The sequence below is a fragment of the Rosa rugosa genome, chromosome 5, assembly GCF_958449725.1.
Source record: "Rosa rugosa chromosome 5, drRosRugo1.1, whole genome shotgun sequence".
Classification (NCBI taxonomy): Eukaryota; Viridiplantae; Streptophyta; class Magnoliopsida; order Rosales; family Rosaceae; genus Rosa; species Rosa rugosa.
In genome coordinates this window covers 1,084,408-1,103,056 of record NC_084824.1, presented here as the reverse complement: position 1 = coordinate 1,103,056, position 18,649 = coordinate 1,084,408, and the positions used below count along the sequence as shown (strand labels likewise).

The window sequence follows — 18,649 nt, the reverse complement described above, 5'->3', positions numbered from 1 at the left end:
TTTAACTCTTCCAGAAAATAACAATTAAATAGAGTATAGAAGAGCATATTTCTTTTCTCTTCTACTACCTACTTTCTGTAGTCATAAACGCTATAAGACATATCAAAATATACAAAGTGGAACAAACCACCCAAAACAAGAGTAAACACTCAACATTATTCATTGAAAAATAAGATTCCAAAAAGCATGAAAGTTTGCCTAGAATTTCAAAACTAGTGAAATTCAAGTAAAACCATCCTGGACAAAGTATTTCTAAAATACCCAATTAAGAAGTGAATCAGAAAGTGACATTGCCTCCATCTATATTCTATACCCATACAGAGGCGACAAACCACGCCAAAACAACCCAAAAACCAAAGCAAAAGTCAGATACCATGTGTAATAACCCGAAACTTAGTATCACTGTAGAGCACTCTAAGATACCTTAAACTTAGAAATAATCCAAGTATCTTCTAAGCATTTATTTTCTCGATTAGAAACCGATGATACCACATGCTATACTTACAAGTTATAATAGAGTTCTAGGAACTTACTAAAATACCTTAGTTCGTATTTCTTGTGTATACTCGATATTTGTTATTGAGCCCAATACTATTACCTATATTATTTTTGTGATGCATGTCATTTTAGTACTAGTTATTGCTAACACATATTTTGAATATTACGAAATGACATATCAATCTTCGTATTAGTTTGAGAAAATGTGTATCTATGTGTATATCTATGTGTATATATGTATACATGATTCAAATGCCAATACATCTAGAAGAACTAATCTGATTTTTCTTTCTAACAACCATAACATTCCTTGGAAATTTCTTGGAAATTTCCTTGTAAATGCTTTGTAGACTTTCAACTCACTTTTGACTTACAAGTAAGATGCTAAAGATTAATTTTTAATGCATCTTTCTAGTCTTTATAAACATGAAGCTGAATCATTTTTCCTTCAAGCCTTAAGATCAAGTGCAAAACTGATTTGGAAGTCTTAGTTGTAGAGAAAACTCACCTCACAAATCCTTCATCCTTTTCTTTCAAGAAACTCCCTTTGTTTTTCTCAAAGAAGTCCAAGCTTGGATCCAAGACCAAAATCTTCACTTCACTTCTGAGTTTCTTAAGTAAGTACATGAATACATTCCTATATTCTTTTGCCTTTAAGATTTATCAAAGTGCATAACCGATGGTAAAATGGAAAAGAATCTGTTTTGCTGCAGTCATATATTTTCGTGTTTGATAAAAGTTAATCTTGTCAAAAATAATTATATTTTCAGTTTCTTCATGAAAAATCCTTCAGTTTAGGCTTTTGAATCACTAAAAAAGGTTAAGAAATGAAGAAGTTATGGCTAATCAAAGTTTTCAACTTTTAAACTCGCTGGAAATCTCATACCGCCATCACAACTTCAAAAATTCATATCTCCCTCATTTCTTATCCATTTTCTACAAACTTTATATCAATTTGAAGCTTAGGACCTCTACTTTTATTCTGGAAAGTTTGAGAAGTAATGGTAAAATACACAGTACGTAAAGACTTAAACATCAAAGGTCAGTTTCAAAAATATCGGTTTCAGCACTGTTATGGTTCTTTTACCATTTCTGAACTATATCACTCTGATCTGGACTACATGACTTATTCCATTGAATTCCTTATGAAAAATCCTATGACTTGGTGTTCTCACTTGACTATTTCGGACATGAATTGAACAAGTTATAAAAACAGAAAGTTGACAGTACTTGGTACTATTATTTTGATTGACGAATGGACACTTCGGACTAAGATTTCTAATACTATGAAAAGAGGACTACTAACTCTTTGACTACTAACTAATATTCTTTTACTACTTCTAATTTACAGTACCTTTATTTTATTGCACATTTATTTTCAAGTTTAATTTGCAGTACCTTTATTTTATTGCACATTTACTTTCAAGTTTAATTTGCAGTACCTTTATTTTATTGCACATTTACTTTCAAGTTTAATTTGCAGTACATTTATTTTATTCCGCAATTACTTTCAAGTTAAATTATATATATATACACGTAATTATGTATATATATATATATATATATATATATATATTGATTTGTCCACACAATTTCAGTTATATTTATGTAAGTTTGTTTATATGCTTTGTTACTAGTTATGCAGCTGTTTTATTTACTACTTAAAGCTTACTATGCTTTATTGACGTAATTATATCTGGAGATGTGAAATCGGGTGATTAGTACTACCCCGTGCTTAAGTGAATTACTGGTAAAAGTGTGTTGTGATATGAGAAGTTAGCCTTGGGCTCTAGTCCCTTCAGATAGTGCACTATTATACTCTTAGGAAGGTTGCTTACTTTGAGTATACATACTTGGGTATAGTACGTTGGACCCTGGTATGCTGCGGCTTACCCATGCTTTGGTATTATCACTATGCCAAAAAAGCTATCAGACAACAGAGTTCAGACGACAGAATGGTCAATTTCTGTCGTCTGAGTGTTTCAGACTAAACTCAGACGACACATAAATTAAATGTGTTGTCTGAATACAATGAGAAACCATGCTTGTTTCATTTTGAAGATATGGTCAGACTCAGACGACACTTAAATGTCGTCTGAAAAGATGAAAATTTCTTAGCAGAAAGTTTAGATTTCCCTCTAACAAGATTAAATATTTTCCCTCCCAAATGCCCAAACCCTATCGGTGACTAGTCAATGGAAAACTATTCAGACAACAGAGCCAAGAAATTCTGTTGTTTGAATAAGGTGAGTTTGACTTTTTTTTATTTTAAGTCTGTTTTGACATAGCACAAAACCTAGCTTCGTGGTTTTCATTCCCACAAATACTACCTCTGTCTAAGACTCTCTTAGCAACCAGAAACTCGAAGCTCACAACATCTGGAGGAAAACTTAGCCATCTATACCTCTCAAAAATCGGCCATATCTCAAATCTAAGAATCCTTACCCAAAACGCGAAGAGAGGTGAGAGAACCCTATTTTCTGGGTTGCAAGTCAAAACGCGAAACGCTCCGTCACTCTCTCTTCTGGGTTTTGTCGCTCCGTCGCTCTCTCTCTCTTTTCTACACTCTCCGTCGGCCAGTCGCTCTCTCACTATTCGACAGGCTCTCTCTAGATCAGTCGATTGACTCGATTCTCAGTCTCTCTCCGGCCAGCTCTTTAGCTCTCCAGCTCGGAGGTAAACTCGATTCTCAGTCTTTCTGGGTTTTAGTCTCACAATCTCACAATTTCTGGGTTCACACTTTTCAGGGCTTTCTAGGTTTGATTTTGGGCTGGATTTCTGGGTTTGATTTTGGGTTGGGTTTCTGGGTTCAAGGCTTCAAGCTCGGTGATTCTTCAACCTCGAAGCTTGGTGATTCTTCATTCTTCAAGCTCGATTTCTGGGTTCAAGTGGTGATTCTTCAAGCTCGATTTCTGGGTTTTGGATTCGGTGTTTCTGCAAGCTCGGTGAGTCTTGTTAAGTTGCTGGGCATTGAGTGATTTCACTGATTTGAGTCATAATTGAAGTGATTCTGGCCTTCTGCAAGCTCGGTGTAGTTGTGTATCTCATAGTCAAGCTTTGGATTTTGGACTGTGGTGTTCTGATTCATGATTGTTGGAGCTGTTTTGGACTTTGCTTACTGCATTGTTTTGAGATGATGATATTTGTCCTCTGTATCTATTTTGGATGGGAATTGAATTAGTTGATTAATTGAATTGCATCTGTTTTGGCCTCTGTGAATGGGAATTGTATCAATTGATTCATCTATTTTGCATGATTAGTGATTGATTACTGCCTCTGCTCAGTTTTTAATTATGCTCTATTATGGACTTTTTGAGTTTTTGGTAATTCATTTAAGTTTTGAATTAGGCTAAGTTTTGGTAAACTGAATTGCATATATAGAAATGGTCAAATGGCTGATTTTGTTTTTGTTTTTCATAGAAATGTTCAATTGCATATATTGAATTAGGCTCAGTTTTTGTTTTTCATTCCCATTTGTTTTTCATCTCTAAGTTTGGTGTGGAGGGTTTCATTCCCATTTGTTTTTCATCTCTAAGTTTCACTATGTTATATTCTGACTAGTAAGAGTTAGCAATTGCTCACTGAACCTTGTTCTAATCTATCCTGGCACTTGTTCTTGAGGGTTTGGGCTTTCTTCTAATATGGCTCTTTAGTTGAAAGATATTGAAATTTGACATTGAGTGATAGAATTATTCTATATATAAAGGATGAATGTTACTGTTACACTGTTGCTAAGAGTTGGAAAAGCCATTTTTATCCTCCACTGTTGGAGAAGAATATCAAGTTGCTAGAAAAGTCGTTTTCCTTGCTTTTGTTAGTGCTGAGAAAAGTTGTTTTCCTTGCTTATTTCAGTGCAGGTTTATAGGTTGTGAGTGAGACAGTGAGTTGCATTACCGAAAGAAGAGAGAAGCAACAAAAGAGAGAGATAGAAGAGAAAAGAAAGACGAACAGAATAGAGGAAAAGAGGACATCTCGGCGACAAGGTATTTCTGAGAATCGGATTTGTGGTTTTCTCAGTGTTGGATAGGCATAACGATCGGGGCAGGAATTGGAAAAAACCCAAAGAAGAGAGAAGAAAGAAAATAGAGATAGAATAGAGGAAAGGTGAAGATCTGGGCAAAAAAAAGTAAAAAACCGAAAGAAGAGAGAAGAAAGAAAAGAGGGATACAAGACAACCCATTGCAAAGCCGATCTGTCCTCTTTGGGAAGCCTCCATCCGAATCAAGGTTCAACTGACCTCAGAGTCGGTGATCAAGATCAAGAACAAGAACTGTGAGAACTTGGTGAGACTTTAGTTCTTTCAAATCGATGTCAACATCATCGTTATTATTCATCTATTAGTCATATACCCAAACTGATTTCGTTGAAATTCTTCTTCTATGATTTGCAGTCTCCATCAAAGTCCAAGCAATCAAATAGAAAAAAGGAGGATGGGTCACTTTCAGTTTTTTTTTCTGCAAAAGGTAGACATCAATATTTTGATTCGTGATTAGCTTCCGAAACGCAAGTTCTCATTCTATTCACCAACAAAGGTATTGCTTTTTTTCTTCTTGCTTTACTCATTCTGTAATGAGATGGGTTTTTTTTGTTGTGGTTGGTTTTGAATGGATATGGGTTTTGATGTTTTAGGGGTATTATTTGTGGTGGAGTTCGCGTCTTCGTTTTTTTGCTGCACAGAAACAGGTAGATCTGGAACTGGTCTACAGTGTTAGAGTAATGGTCTTCTGTTTGAAATTGAATTCTCTCTACTGATTTTGCTGGTTTTCTGTTAAGGGAAAGAGATACGTTGAGTCTGCAACTCTGATCGTGACTCTTTGACAGCCTGTCAGCTTTGTCTTCATCGATACCGCGAAGGTAAAATTTCAATTTCGGTATCATATAAATCTAGCATCTTTGACTGTCAGTGTATGTTTGGAATAAATTGAAATCGGTATCATATAAATCTAGCATTTCTGTGGAGATTCAAAATTTGTGTCGAATTGAAATTGGAGTATACGTTTGATGTGTTATATATTTTGGATTTTGTTGAGTTTGGTCAGTTTAAATAAGTCCAATTTAATTCCCTTTTTGTGACTTCATCAGGAACATGATTCATAGACAGATAATTATCATCAGAGTTTTGTGTAGGTTTGAGGGTTTTCTTATATTGTTCAGCTTTGGATAAATTAAGTGCATTTGAAATTTATTGCATATTTTTATTGTTATATTAAAGGGTTTTTTTTAGTTATGGTTTCTATTGTTTATAACTTGCATTTATGTTTTTTATTTAGTTTTGACTCATTAATAAACACGTCTTCCTTTTGTGATTGTGGATGTTGGTCATTATCTTGCCCGATTCTTATCGTCATTTCTATTTGTTTTGTGGTAGTTTTCAGAACTGGAAGGGGTACTTTATCTGCTTTCAACATGCTAGCAACAATGGCTCGGTTTTGCTGGTAGTTGATCGTTTGGCGGTAAACAGGTCTTTTTCAGCTTTCTCTCATCTGTGTTTGGCTTCTTATTTTTTGAGAAACCTTCACAAGTACAGACTTCCTTCTGCTTATATTATTATGCAAATGGAAGCTTAATGTTGAAAGCACCTTAACGATGAAAACTGTGTGATTGAATTGTGATGCTAACAATGAAAACTGATTAGACATGACTAAAAATGGGTGAAGGTCATATTTTCAAGCTTTCCTTGGCTTTTCAGTTCAGATATTATTGGAGTGGTATTCTTCTGTTTTGACTGTGAGCAGACAGTACTATTTTGTTTTTTTTTTTTTTTCGAAACTTCATTTGCTTTTGTGTTGTGGTTAGTTATTTTGAAGGAGGTGTTTCTACAGATTTATTAATGTAATATCTGACTATTAACAAATTAGATAATGGCGATTAATGAAAAGAAGTCTGTTTCTCACATAATGGTGACTGATGACAAAAATTGAATTCGTTCTTACCCTCTGATTTCTTCATGCATTTGGTATGTCAAGTGGAGCTAATTTTTGAGGGCGCATCGATCACTAATTTTTTATGGTTAAGTAAGAGTAAAAAAATTTTGTGAGGTATGATTTATTATTATTATTATTATTATTGGGTTTTTCAATGTTAGAACTAAATTGTGCAGTCAAATTTTAAGTAAAGCTTTTCAATAAGGATTGCAGTAAATATTGCAAGAGAGGGTATAAATATTGCAAGAGAAAGTAGTAGTAGTCAGCCTTTTCTTATTAGTTCCTTATACTGCTGATTTTTAATTATGAGAATGATTTAACAAAAGATTTGCTAATTTTGTTAATTGAAAAGCTTGATAAAGATTGGCTTTCTATTTTATTAGACCTAATAAAACGTATTTTCTTTAGGGATTTTGTTGTTCGCCCAACACAGAGGGACGAGACGAAACAAAAGAGAGAGAGAGAGAGGAGAACAGGCAAGAACGAAAAGAAGGAGAAGAGAGAGACGGGAAGCTCTTGCTTAGATTGGTAAGATTTTGGTTTAGTAGAGTCAATACCAACATACTTTAAACTGATTTCCTTGAATTAGTTATTTGTATGCAGTTTTCTAGCTGTCCTAATCGGACTTTCTTTTGCTTTGCATCCAGTACTTTTTGCGTTTTGAACAGCTCCAGTTTTTAACAAGAAGATCGGGTCAGTTTACTTTATTATTGCTGGGCATATCCGTGTTTTATTAGTCACTGTCTATCTGATTTACGTATCAATTTGCTGTCTTTGTATTTGGATAAAATAAAGCTTGCAAAAATCGAAAAGGCAAATTACTTTGTTAGCTTGGGACAATAATAAGGAATGAATCATAGTAGTTATAATTTTTTTTTTGTTCGATATAATTAGGATAGACACGGTAGGCCATTTATCCCGAGTAAGAGTAAAAATTAATGTCTGACAGGAATTGAAGTACTATAGAAATGTAGGAAATAGATTCTATATTTATATATATATATATATAGAGCACATATATTAAACCTCTTTCTTTGGTTAACATAAATGATCTCTCTTTAACTTGACGTCTTCATGATTGTAGGTTTGGATTTCTCACTAGAACAACATCACTGCAAGAAGGTGATTGTTACTTTGATAATTTCAATTATTGGTTTAGCAATTGAATTTGGTTTTTTTATTTTATATATATATATATTTTATTTATTTATTTATTTTATTTTTTATTGAATTCTGATTCCAGGTTTTAGGAATTGATCCGTTGCCATCTCACTATGTGGACTTGCTGTTTACAGTGTTATAATTATAGATGTGATTCTACTTCCTCTTTATTTGTTTGCTAAGGCTGTTTTTTTTTTCTTTTTCCCTTTTGGTTCTTTGTTGAGGGTTTTGTTTTCTTCTTTATCGTTAACAGTTAAGTATATATTGCTTGAATTAGTTATATGTATTCATTTAAGAAGCATTCTTGCTTACATGTATGTTTTGACATGTCTCAGGAGTGACGAACTCAGTTTATCATGGGGCTTTGCAATTCAGGTTTGAGCATATAAGCTTGGTGTCTATTGGCTTGCTGGTGAAGTTTTCAGGGGCTTAAAATTTATCAGGTATATATGAAGCTATATTGTATGCTACTTGGGTGCTGAGAAGTGAAAATTACAAAATACGAAAACTTTTTTATAGTCTTATGTACAATTGCATGTTTACAGGGTCTCGAACTTGATATTGACCGGTTTGATCTCTAGAAAGTAAAATTACCGGCCAGGTAAATATATTTGTTATTGCCTCTTCTATATATATTCTTCCACAATCTGATTTTAGTCTTAATATAGTTATTGATCGTAGGTTGGTAAACATGAACATGAAATCCCTATATTTTGGTAACAGATGGATTCAAGTTGAGAACTTGAGATCTAAACATGGTCTTTGATCTTTCATTCTTTCATATAATGCAGTTCAAGCTTGATATGCTGGACTGTTTGAAGAAAGGTATGTTATATATGTTAACCTTATTCCATATTCCCATTGCAGTTGTCAAAATGTTTTCTTGATTATTGTGTCTTACTATACTGCAAGTAATATAGTTTGGTTTTTTTATTACGTCCTTCATAAACCAAAGAGCAACATTTTTTTAATCAAATGTACAATTTCCCTCGCTACTTTTGCTACCAAAAGTGAAAAGCTTTTCCAGAAGATTCATTCTACCGGCTTAGACAAAGTAACCAAAAGAAATGCATTTGCTTGAGAGAAGAAAAGTGTTTCATTGAGTGCCTTTGAATTTTTTATTTTTTGGTAATGGTTTTTCAATTTCATGCTAGGATATGTCTGCTGGAGCAAATGACAACTTCCAAAACCAGTTTTGGGCTGGAAACCAAGATAGTGGCAGCATCCATTCCTTTTATGATGTTGCTGCTAATCCAGATTCGTATGGCAAAGGCACCAGATTTTTGAGACAAGTAGAACAATGTATAATGTAGTTTTACTATATCTAATGTATCTATAACGTAATTTCGATGTAAATTCAACCATATCAATAGTATACCCGCAGCACCGCGCGGGCATTTTGCCTAATAGGAATATAAATGTGACATTTGAAATACCATGCAACCACTAAATCAAAGTCAAAATATGTTGTTGGAGCTACTTAAGAACAACAGAATTTAGGAAAAATCTATTGTTATATTCCCACTCAAACAACAGAAAATTGTGGTCTCACAATCAAAACAAACACAAAAATATATAAACTTCTGTTGACTCAAAATAAAAACAACGACATATAATTGTATTTTAAATGAATGTACAACAACAAATAATTGTTTTGTGTTAGTAGTTTAACTAACAGTTAACTGTTAGTTATTTTCCCACTCAAACAACAGAAAACTGTGGCCTTACAATAAAAACAACGACAAAAATATATAAATTTTCGTTGACACAAGACAAAAACAACAACATATAATTGTATCTTAAATGAATGTACAACAACAAATAATTGTTTTGTGTTGGTAGTTTAAATAACAGTTAATTGTTATTAGAATACGAAACAAACAACAGAAAACTGTTGTTGTAAGTCATTATAAATAACAGATAACTGTTGTCTGAATTCTCTAACAGACAACAGATGACTTGAAAACCTTCTGTCGTCTGATAAATAAGACGACAGAGGAAATCTGTCGTCTGATGCCCCAAGAGACGGCACCGTACTAGACAACAGAAATTTTTTTATCAGACGACAGATCTCCTCTGTCGTCTGATTGCTTTTTTGGCATAGTGTATGGACCCTAGCATGTGGTTTCCCGTGTTTTGGTATTATGGACCCTAACACGTGGATTTATGATTTGTTACCAGTTAATCCGAGAATTCACTAAAATGAAAAGTGTACTTATATTGTTTTGATCAAATATCTATCTGTGATATATTGTTAATATGTTATGGTGTTAAGTGAAAAGAGAATCGAGCATGCATTGTTTTGAGGTTATTTGCACCTATTATTGCTGCAGTATTTGTTGATTCGATAAAAGAGATGTGACTATGTGATATTATTATGAGTTTTACAAATATTGATATATGTGTCTGTTGTGTGTATACAAATACATACTTAAGATTTGGTGTGAACATATAAATGGTTCTCGGTACATTTTTACTTGGTTGTTCAGTTTTGATTTCTTATAAGACACATTAATATAAGAATGTAAGATGTACTTACTGGGTCTGTGTTACTCATGATGCTACACCTTCATGTTTTCAGGTAACGAGTAGATGCATGGGGAAAAATGGAAGAACCTACTAGATAAAAGAATATTTTTCTACTACTATATATTTCAAGTGAATACCTGTACTGATTTGAATTTTGCTTAACTTTGGTTACGTAAATATTTTAACAATTTCGTTTTCTAATAAAAGTACAATTCAGGTATATCTATATATAGTCTTTTACTTTCTTTCAAAAAGGAAGTTTTATTTAGTTTGGCTCACATCCCAAATTCGGGTACCATATTTCAGTACAATATTGGTCTCAAGTTTGGGGGTGTGACACCATGTCTATGAATAAACTACCAAAAATTTAAAAGCATAAACATGAGTAGTTTAGGTAAAGCGGTCAACTAACCAAAACCCAACAAAACCTTGTAATAAGTATTACCAAAAATTTGATTTGGTAGTGTGGGCGAAGAGCAGTGTTTAGGGTTCGTTGTTCGAAACAGATCCCCGCAGTGAGGCTAAGAACTGTAAGTAAGTGAGGACGCATAACTCGGCGGCGCGCTGGCGGCGCTTGAGCTCTTCAATGGCATCGTGGAGGCGTCTAGGGGAGGCGGCGAGGTCAGAGGTATGACGATGAGCGGCGTTGGGCCTTTCAAACATATAGAAGACGGAATAGCAAGACGATGAGATATGAGAGAGAGAGCTTACCTGAAGGGACTTGTGAGATCTTGGCTAGGCTTCAGATCTGAAAGATTGAACAAAGACAGAGGCTTTCTATTTTTTATTTTTTTTCCTTCACTGATGTTCTGCTTTTTAACCTTTCCTTATCCTTATTACTTGTGCCTATGATGAAGAAAGGAGGGTAGAAGAAGGGAGTTTGCAAGTCCCCGAGAAAAAGAAGAGAAAATGAATAAAAACTCAAAAACGGGAAATTTTAGTAAAAATTATCTCGAAATAGGTTGCCAGAAAATTTGGCAGGAAAAAGTCACAGGAAAGTTGCCAGAAAAGTGGCCAGCGGCCTCCAAAAAAGTCACCGGCGATAGTTGACCCGCGGTGGTTGACCGGCAATGTTGACCTGTGGGCTGGGCCGTTGACTTCTTCTGGGCTGGGCCCTCCCCCTTTTTTTTTTTTTCCCTTCCTCAGTGGGCCGCACAACCTTGGGCATGTTCTTCTCTTTTCTGGGCCGATCTTTCTCCTTCTTTGGGCTGGGCTGCAGGCAGGGCAGGTTCTGGGCAGACAGGTGGTGTTCTGCCGGTTCAAGGGTTCTGATGCTCAGGCGGCCAGTTCATATGTTTTTAAGCCGGTTTCGGGAAGAATTTTTCCGGTTCCCGGATCCTGGAATCAAGACGCTGCTTCTAGAAAAATTTGGTAGCAATTGGATGTCCGGAATGTGTTGAACCGGTTGAGTATTTGCTGCGGGTGGTTTGGAACTTCTGGTGGCCGGTTCAGTAGGTTTCCGGCCGGTTCTAGTTGTTCTGCCGCCAGTTCTGGATTCCTGGTATGGAGGGTTTCATGGTGTGAGGTGGAGGCAGAAAAGGCTTCAAGGTTTTGTATTCGAATTTAGGGTTTTAGCTTCTTGAATCAGGGTTTGGTTATTTGTTTCAGGGTTAGGGCTTCATGCTGATAACGTGTTTAAGGAAAACTGAATTGGGAGAGAATTGAGCCGTGTTTTCATTGATAATAGGGGCCTCTTTATATAGAGGATTATAAGACATAGAATCAGAGTTGTACAAGGAAAGATAATCGTACAATTAATCGGATATCTATGAATATCTCTAATTCAAAACCCTATTTCAACTAGGTCAAATAACCTAGGGTTTGGGCCAGACACATATTTTGGATTTACTTGAACAGTAGCCTCATTTTTAGGTAATTAATAATGAGATGCTGATATGGATTATTTATGTCCTTCCAGTTTTGAGTTAACGGTGGAGATTGAAAGTCAAGGACAAACAAGAGGCCGGAAAGAGCTAAGGAGAGAATCTAGATCCATGCTTTTTCTTTTCTTTCTGCACGTCCTTAAAATTATGTAATTATTATGTGAATTCGTGCTAATGAGACGCCTCCCCCTTCAAATATGTTTAGCGTGAATATATATTAATCTAATTGGTGGCGTCAATAATAACTTGAAATAGTAGAGTTAAAAATAAAAACAACATCATGGCGTTTTTGAATTGCTTTGGGGCATCAGCAGAGTGTGCTCTTGCTTTGATTAACACTGTTTAAGTGCATCATTAGTGATTTAGTGGTGTCTGAGTTTTGCACTTTATGCTCGATCGATCACCTCCTCCTTTGACCGTTGCTTTCTTACACTTCACTTTTGCCTTTGTCAACTTTGCTTCTAGAAATTATGAAGATGGCTTCTGCAAAAACATTATCAATATATTGTGCTTAATGCGGGTGCTGTTGAAACAAGGAAAAGTGATCGAGTGGCCAACTTACAAGCATGCAATGCGAGTAGTATTCCTCCACCATATCTTATTAATTCAACGACTTGGTGATCATTTTATTGATGATTTTGGAAAGGACATTTATTCCTTCTTCATCATTTTCATTCATTTAAATAGTATATCGAAGGTGCCCTTTAATATGTCAAATGATACGGTTAATTATAAATCTATGTCTATCTAGGGTGGCCAATAACCAATTTTCTAGTAGCGCGCGCTTGTTGCTGGCTAGCTAGTTAGGGGTTGACAACATGGCATTAAAAAGAACTCACTACAGAACATTTCTGATTAAATCAATGTCATGGGATATGTAGAGATGCATTTAGGAGTTAGCTTAAGTGGCCAGACAGATCGACTGATAGATGAAACTATATCAAATTATAATATAGGACGATCGAAAAGTCAATTAAGGTTTGATCCTTTGAATGTAACCACAATGAAAAACACAAAGAATTATTGCGATGAGCACAGGTGCTAGCTGGCTAGCTTTCGGACAATACAACAGTGTTGCACGATTACGGGCCAGTTAACTATAAATAATGATTCATTACATACATTTTAAACCAGCTATTATTTTTGTTGATCATGCACTCTTGTCAATTGTTCATGCATGCTTGTCAGCTATGAGCGTCTGATGTATTCTGCTGATTGTTTGTTATCATAATATACGGACAATAATGACAATAGATGAGCTCGATCAAGCTAGCTACTTCAAAATCATCGATCTTATATATATCTTTGCGGATTGACTACACATATATACGCACGTAGGCCGTAGCATATATGCAATAACACCGAGATTAACTAAGCAGCTATAGTATATGTCTACAAGCCTTAATGGGGTTACAATATCGATCTGTTGCTTCCCATTTCTTTTGAGAAGAGAACGATGTACATTCATCGATCGACCATGCACTTCTTCGATCTAAAGGTTTTCATTATATTAGTGAGTACTTTGCAATCTAGCTAGGTAGCTTGAATATTTATCTATACAAACAGCCTCTGTATGTTGGTGTCCAGTAGTCTGATCCTGTATTTTCACGATAAACCGGGGGCGTACATGACGTAGGCACCAAGCATAGGCCTCTGCTCTTCAGATCCACCTTTGGGTGATGATCTCCCCTAATTTGATCCAATTTTCCCCATGGATCCTGCTGAAATTATTAAGCACCAAAATTAGTAATCAGCATATACAAGCAATAAGCTTGTGCTTGGAATTAATAACCATGCATGCAAGTACCTTATGCGGATTTGTCTTCAAATAAGGGCTACTCAATAGCTGCAAAAATTAGAGTAACGTAGCTGTTACAAACCATACGTGCAAATATCATCCAATTTATTCGAGCTCTAATGAAATTGAACTCGACTCTCATCTATTATGAAGAAACATATAACTCGAGTAACTAGGTCGATCTCAGATAATTTCACATAGATGGATTGAGAAGAGATGATGATAACATACCACCTGCACTTGGTCTTGGAGGAACTTAATGTACTGAATCGCTTCATATAGTACTGAAGCTGTATCAGTCTGAAAATAATTCACCAAAATACATTGTCAATAGTCAGTTAACTAACCAAAAGTCTGAGTAACAAAAAATAGTGAATTATAGAACTTAAAAGTGACCCCATGCTTTTTGCTCACCTTTCCAAATGGAGACACGATTTGTTGAAGGGCCGTGATCTTATCAGCAACCTTGACTTTTGGTGCCTGCATCTGTTAAACTTAGTAATTTAAATAACTAATCAAGCAAAAGTTGATGCATATCCTACTTAATTAACAATCATGAGCATGCGTGATTTCTCTTTGGACTTTCTCTTTTATCTTGGGAAAATTAATTAATTGATAAAATTCATTTCAGTGTATATAAAGTACCTTTACAGATGATGATGAATTAACTGCTGAAGTTTCTTGCTTAGGCTTTTTCAAAACTATTTCTGATGATGTACTACTCTCATCTGTTCGTTTCTTCTTCCCTGTGGATTCATTTGCAGTTCCTTGTCCTCTTCCACTCATTCTTGTCTGCATGTATTAATTAATATTAGAGATACTAATAATAAATCAGCAAAAGTTGCTGAAGGTGAATTTATTTTAGAAATTAAAATCCATTGAGAGCTTAATCTTACCGGCGAAGAAGTTTGGAGGCCTTGCTTCTTTGAAGTGTTATCAGATAAGTTGATCAAAGATTTGAAGTTACTCGGCTTTTGTGCATGGTGACTATGATCCATCAACGGCTTGCCTAATCGACTGTTAAAAGATATGACATCTGTGAAATTTCTAGCACTGTTGGATGAAGAGTACGAATCGGGCATCACTAAACCATTTCCGGATCCATAGTAGCTATCATCTGCAGCCATTGTGTTGTTGAGGCCAATCAAGTCAATATTGCTCCCATTATCAGAACTAAATGGCCTTCCATGCAAGTTTGCTCCAGCTAATTGTGCTGCACTTTCAACTTTCATCAAATTATTATTAGCACCGTAACATGACACTTGAGGAAGATTGAAGAAAGGGCTGTTGGCTACTTGTGGTTCAGGTGGCGCAATGGACCAGGTGCTGACTAGATTAGACAAGTTCTCGCTGCTAAACGATCCATTAATGTTGATTTGCCTTTCGAAATTGTTGAGATTAGATGCATGCATAGTAGCTGCAGCTGATGATGAGTTAGTGAACTCCCAATTGCTACTAGCGTTGTCCAATTTCTTCAAGTAATCACAAGCAGGTTCGTACATAGCAGTATTTGACAAGTTCTTGGATGATAGTGCATCAAGGAAGTTCTCTCCTACATCATGAGTCATACTGCTGTTCAAATCATTGTTTCCGACGCTTCTACACCCACGAGTTCAACGAAAGATTTCACAGTTAGTTATTGATATTAATATATGATACTAATCATACTCCAACTAATTTACTAGTTTTTTGGACGTCTTGGCTTCATAACCTAGCTAGCTTGGGAAAGTTGAACCTATTCTGATTGCCAGTACTAACTCATCAAGACCATAACCTCCTCTACTTAAGTAACTAAAGTACAGAAAAGGGATAAGGAAACCTAATTTATGAACCTTCCACAAAGTACGAACCATCTTCCACACTAAAGGGGCCCTAGGATTTCTGATCTTTTTCAATTTCCAGTTAACTTATTTAATAGATATATTCTGTGTTCCACTTAGCTCAATCAAACAAACTTCGAGGACAATAATGCTCCCAATTATCAGTTGAGAATTAATATAATGAATTTTCAGTCAGCTTCATTCTCATTGTAAATTAAATAATATATAGGGCAACAAAGGAAACAATATACTAGATTAGAAAAATTAACTTACAATAGAACTTGTCTCCATATTTGATTATCAGAAACCTGTTCTCCAATATTATTCAAGTAGTCGTTGGGCGAAGCAGAACGCTGATCAACGAGTCTGCGAGAGGAATCAACGCTGAGGCTGGAGTGGTTGGAGGCATTGGTAAAGGAAGTACTGGACATTGAAACATCCTCATCGCAAGAAGAGTTGGAGTTAGGGTTTGGCTGCTGCTGCTGCTGGTGCCACGGCCACGAAGAAGCCGAGAGATGAGAGCCGGCAGCGGCAGCTGCAGCTGCTGCATGGAGGTGATCATGATTCCACCAGTTTGGTTGTGTAGAGGAAGAGATGGCAACACAATTTCCAGTTTTGTCGAGTCGGCATTGGTCAGCAGCTGCCATTGGTTTCTAGCTAGCTAGTAGCTGTACGTCTTAACCTTTTTCTTTGACTAAGAAATGGCTGTATGCTTGGTGCTCTGGAGTTTAGTCTTTGTTGGTTCGATGTTCTAGAGATGGAGGTTTTGGAATTGATGAAGGGGGTGATATATACCGTTGAGTGTGGTGACGTACGGAGATCTGCAGGTCTTGTGAATTATATGGGAGACAATAAAATATGCTCGCCTGAGTTTCCCACTAAGTTCGTGGGCAATTATTAATATGTAAACGGAGCTACCACCTGGGCCACTCCACCCAACCCAACTCACCCACGAATTTGGTTTAGGGTTTGCTTTGTGATCGACTTTCTTTCTCTCTTTCCTAGCTAATTGGTAATTAGGGTTCGGTCATTAATGTCGTTCACAAAACATTATGAAACACAATTTTCAATTTTGCATACGGATAAGCTAGGCTGCATTTTTTTTTTTTTTTTTTTTTTTTGAGAACATCTAGGCTGCATGTTGACAATGTATATGATCTTAATTTGGGTCTCGTGAGTTTGAACTTTAAAAAAATCGATCCGAGCAAGACCCATTAGTAAGCATGCTCACTTAGAAGGCTTTTTCCTTTTCTTTTTGTTCTTTCAATTAGAATGCTTAATTAGTTGCAAAACTGATGTTGGCTTTCTTTTAACAATGGCTATTTACTTTACTTTTGGCGGCTTGATCAATTGGCCGGGTGCTATGTGAGGGGAGCGAATTATTTATGCTTTTAAGCTATATATCACTGATAAAAAAATTATGCTCAATCACCCTTTGATGTAAATGTAAATCCAAAGGTGGAAATAATTATTTTTAAATTGAGTTGTTTTGTATTCCACCTTTAGATTTACATCAAAGGGTGATTGAGCATAATTTCTTTGGTCGGTTTTTAATCACTTACTGACTAGGTGAACACCACTGTCCAAATCATATCAAGTTCTAATTAAATCAAGTGACGGATATGAGAAGCAATAAAAGAAAAAAAAAAAAGGTCCGAGTAGTGATACATATATACTAGTATACACACTACATGTACCAAGTCATATCAAATTAATTATATTAGTAACTAATGTACATGATATTGTTTATACTTTTAAGCTATAAATCCAAATCATCAATAACGTTCACTTGATCAGTCATTGATCAAGAAAATTATGCTCAATCACCTTTTGATGTAAATACAAAGGTGGAAATAATTATTTTTAAATTGAGTTATTTTGTTTTCCACCTTTAGATTTACATCAAAAGGTGATTTAGCATAATTTCCTTGGTCAGTTTTTAGTCAGATACTGACTAGGTGAACACTACTGTCCAAATCATATTAAGTTCTAAATCAAGTGATGGATATGAGAAGCAATAAAAGAAAAAGAAAAAAAGTCCAAGTAGTGATACATATATACTGGTATACACACTACACGTACCAAGTCATATCAAATTAATTAATTATATTAGTAACTAATGTACATGATGTTTCCGCATTAATTATCACATAACTGTAGTCCATTCAACTAGGGGACCGAGAAAAAAGGAGCGAAAACTAGGGTTTGGAAAGAGTGAAGGAGCAGTGGTCGCTCGTCCGGCGGCGCCTCCTCGTCGATCGGGGCTTCCCGCCTCAACGACGAATGGCAGGTGTTGCCGGACGGGAGATGGGGGTCTTGGGACCTTCGATTTCGTATTCTTTGCAGTGGTCGGGGCGTGGTATGCTTCTTCTCTACTCTCAGGCAGAGGCGCAGGCGGGGAGGAGGAATTCAGCGGCGGCGCAGGCTTGGAACAAGGGGTCAGAGGCCAGATCGTGGCGGCGGTTTGCCATGGATCGTATGGCGCTGATCTCTGTTCGGAGGTGGGTCGCTCTGAGATGTTTGCAGCTGTGGGTTCGGGCTCCTGGGAGGATAGACACAGATGGGTGGAGCGATTTCGTTCCGAGGTGGAAGAGCTCGGCGATTCCATTCTTGTTTCTCGGTGGTTTGGATTGGAGTGGATGTGGTTCCAGATCTAGTTCAGGCCGACGACTGGCAGGTGGATCGGTGCGGCTTGAGGTGTTGAATGCGTACCTCTGGGGTGGTGAGCTCGAAGGGCAAGAGTTGTGGCGGTGGTCTGCCGGCGGGCAAATTAGAGAGAGGGAAGATGTTTGTCATAGCTTTGGTCTGGTGCGTGAAGAGATGGTCAATAATGGTAGTTTCTTTCAGTTTTTTATTAGGGTTTTAGTTTCAGGTTTTTGGTTAGGTCGAATAAATCGTCCCTACTCTTTTGAGCTAGGGTTTGGAGGTTCTTGTCATTTTGTGGAGCCATCTATATGGTGTTACTCCTGGGAACAATATGTTATAATTTCGATGCTGGTTGGTTATCAACGGAAATGTGGATTTCCCTTGCACGTG

General features: G+C 36.2%; 1 protein-coding gene and 1 long non-coding RNA gene across 16 annotated transcripts; one reads left to right on the top strand and one right to left on the bottom strand.

The window, feature by feature from the left end:
* The first annotated feature begins 1,097 nt into the window (after window positions 1-1,097).
* On the top strand, window positions 1,098-9,026 carry LOC133712147 (uncharacterized). Of its 13 annotated transcripts, XR_009847196.1 has the most exons (14): window positions 3,160-3,174; window positions 3,246-3,443; window positions 4,351-4,781; window positions 4,889-5,030; window positions 5,128-5,181; window positions 5,272-5,352; window positions 5,867-5,959; window positions 6,831-6,950; window positions 7,070-7,115; window positions 7,507-7,544; window positions 7,919-8,026; window positions 8,129-8,184; window positions 8,375-8,408; window positions 8,738-9,026. It is a non-coding gene; the product is annotated as an uncharacterized LOC133712147 (long non-coding RNA). The 13 variants fall into 13 exon arrangements; XR_009847200.1 differs by lacking the exons at window positions 3,160-3,174; window positions 3,246-3,443 and adding an exon at window positions 1,098-1,115; XR_009847198.1 differs by lacking the exons at window positions 3,160-3,174; window positions 3,246-3,443 and adding an exon at window positions 4,042-4,058.
* A 4,243-nt stretch (window positions 9,027-13,269) lies between these two features.
* Window positions 13,270-16,416, bottom strand: LOC133710280 (transcription factor bHLH110). Of its 3 annotated transcripts, none has more exons than XM_062136314.1 (7): window positions 15,887-16,416; window positions 14,690-15,392; window positions 14,439-14,585; window positions 14,208-14,273; window positions 14,025-14,093; window positions 13,803-13,841; window positions 13,270-13,716 (listed from the first exon to the last, which is right to left on the bottom strand). In XM_062136314.1, the coding sequence occupies exons 1-7, from the start codon at window positions 16,258-16,260 to the stop codon at window positions 13,546-13,548; spliced, it is 1,569 nt and encodes a 522-aa protein (XP_061992298.1). In that variant the 5' UTR covers window positions 16,261-16,416; the 3' UTR covers window positions 13,270-13,545. The 3 variants fall into 3 exon arrangements, with proteins under 3 accessions (XP_061992298.1, XP_061992297.1, XP_061992296.1); XM_062136313.1 differs by having other exon boundaries at window positions 13,270-13,713; window positions 14,208-14,279; window positions 15,887-16,412; XM_062136312.1 differs by having other exon boundaries at window positions 14,208-14,279; window positions 15,887-16,409.
* Window positions 16,417-18,649: the final 2,233 nt, after the last annotated feature.

Coding starts and splice junctions, on each gene's coding strand:
- LOC133710280 (XM_062136312.1), bottom strand. CDS start 16,260: ATGGCAGCTGCTGACCAATGCCGACTCGACAAAACTGGAAATTGTGTT. Junction 14,094..14,207: donor TCGTGTCTCCATTTGGAAAG/GTGAGCAAAAAG, acceptor AATTATTTTCAG/ACTGATACAGCTTCAGTACT. Junction 13,717..13,802: donor TGAAGACAAATCCGCATAAG/GTACTTGCATGC, acceptor TAATAATTTCAG/CAGGATCCATGGGGAAAATT.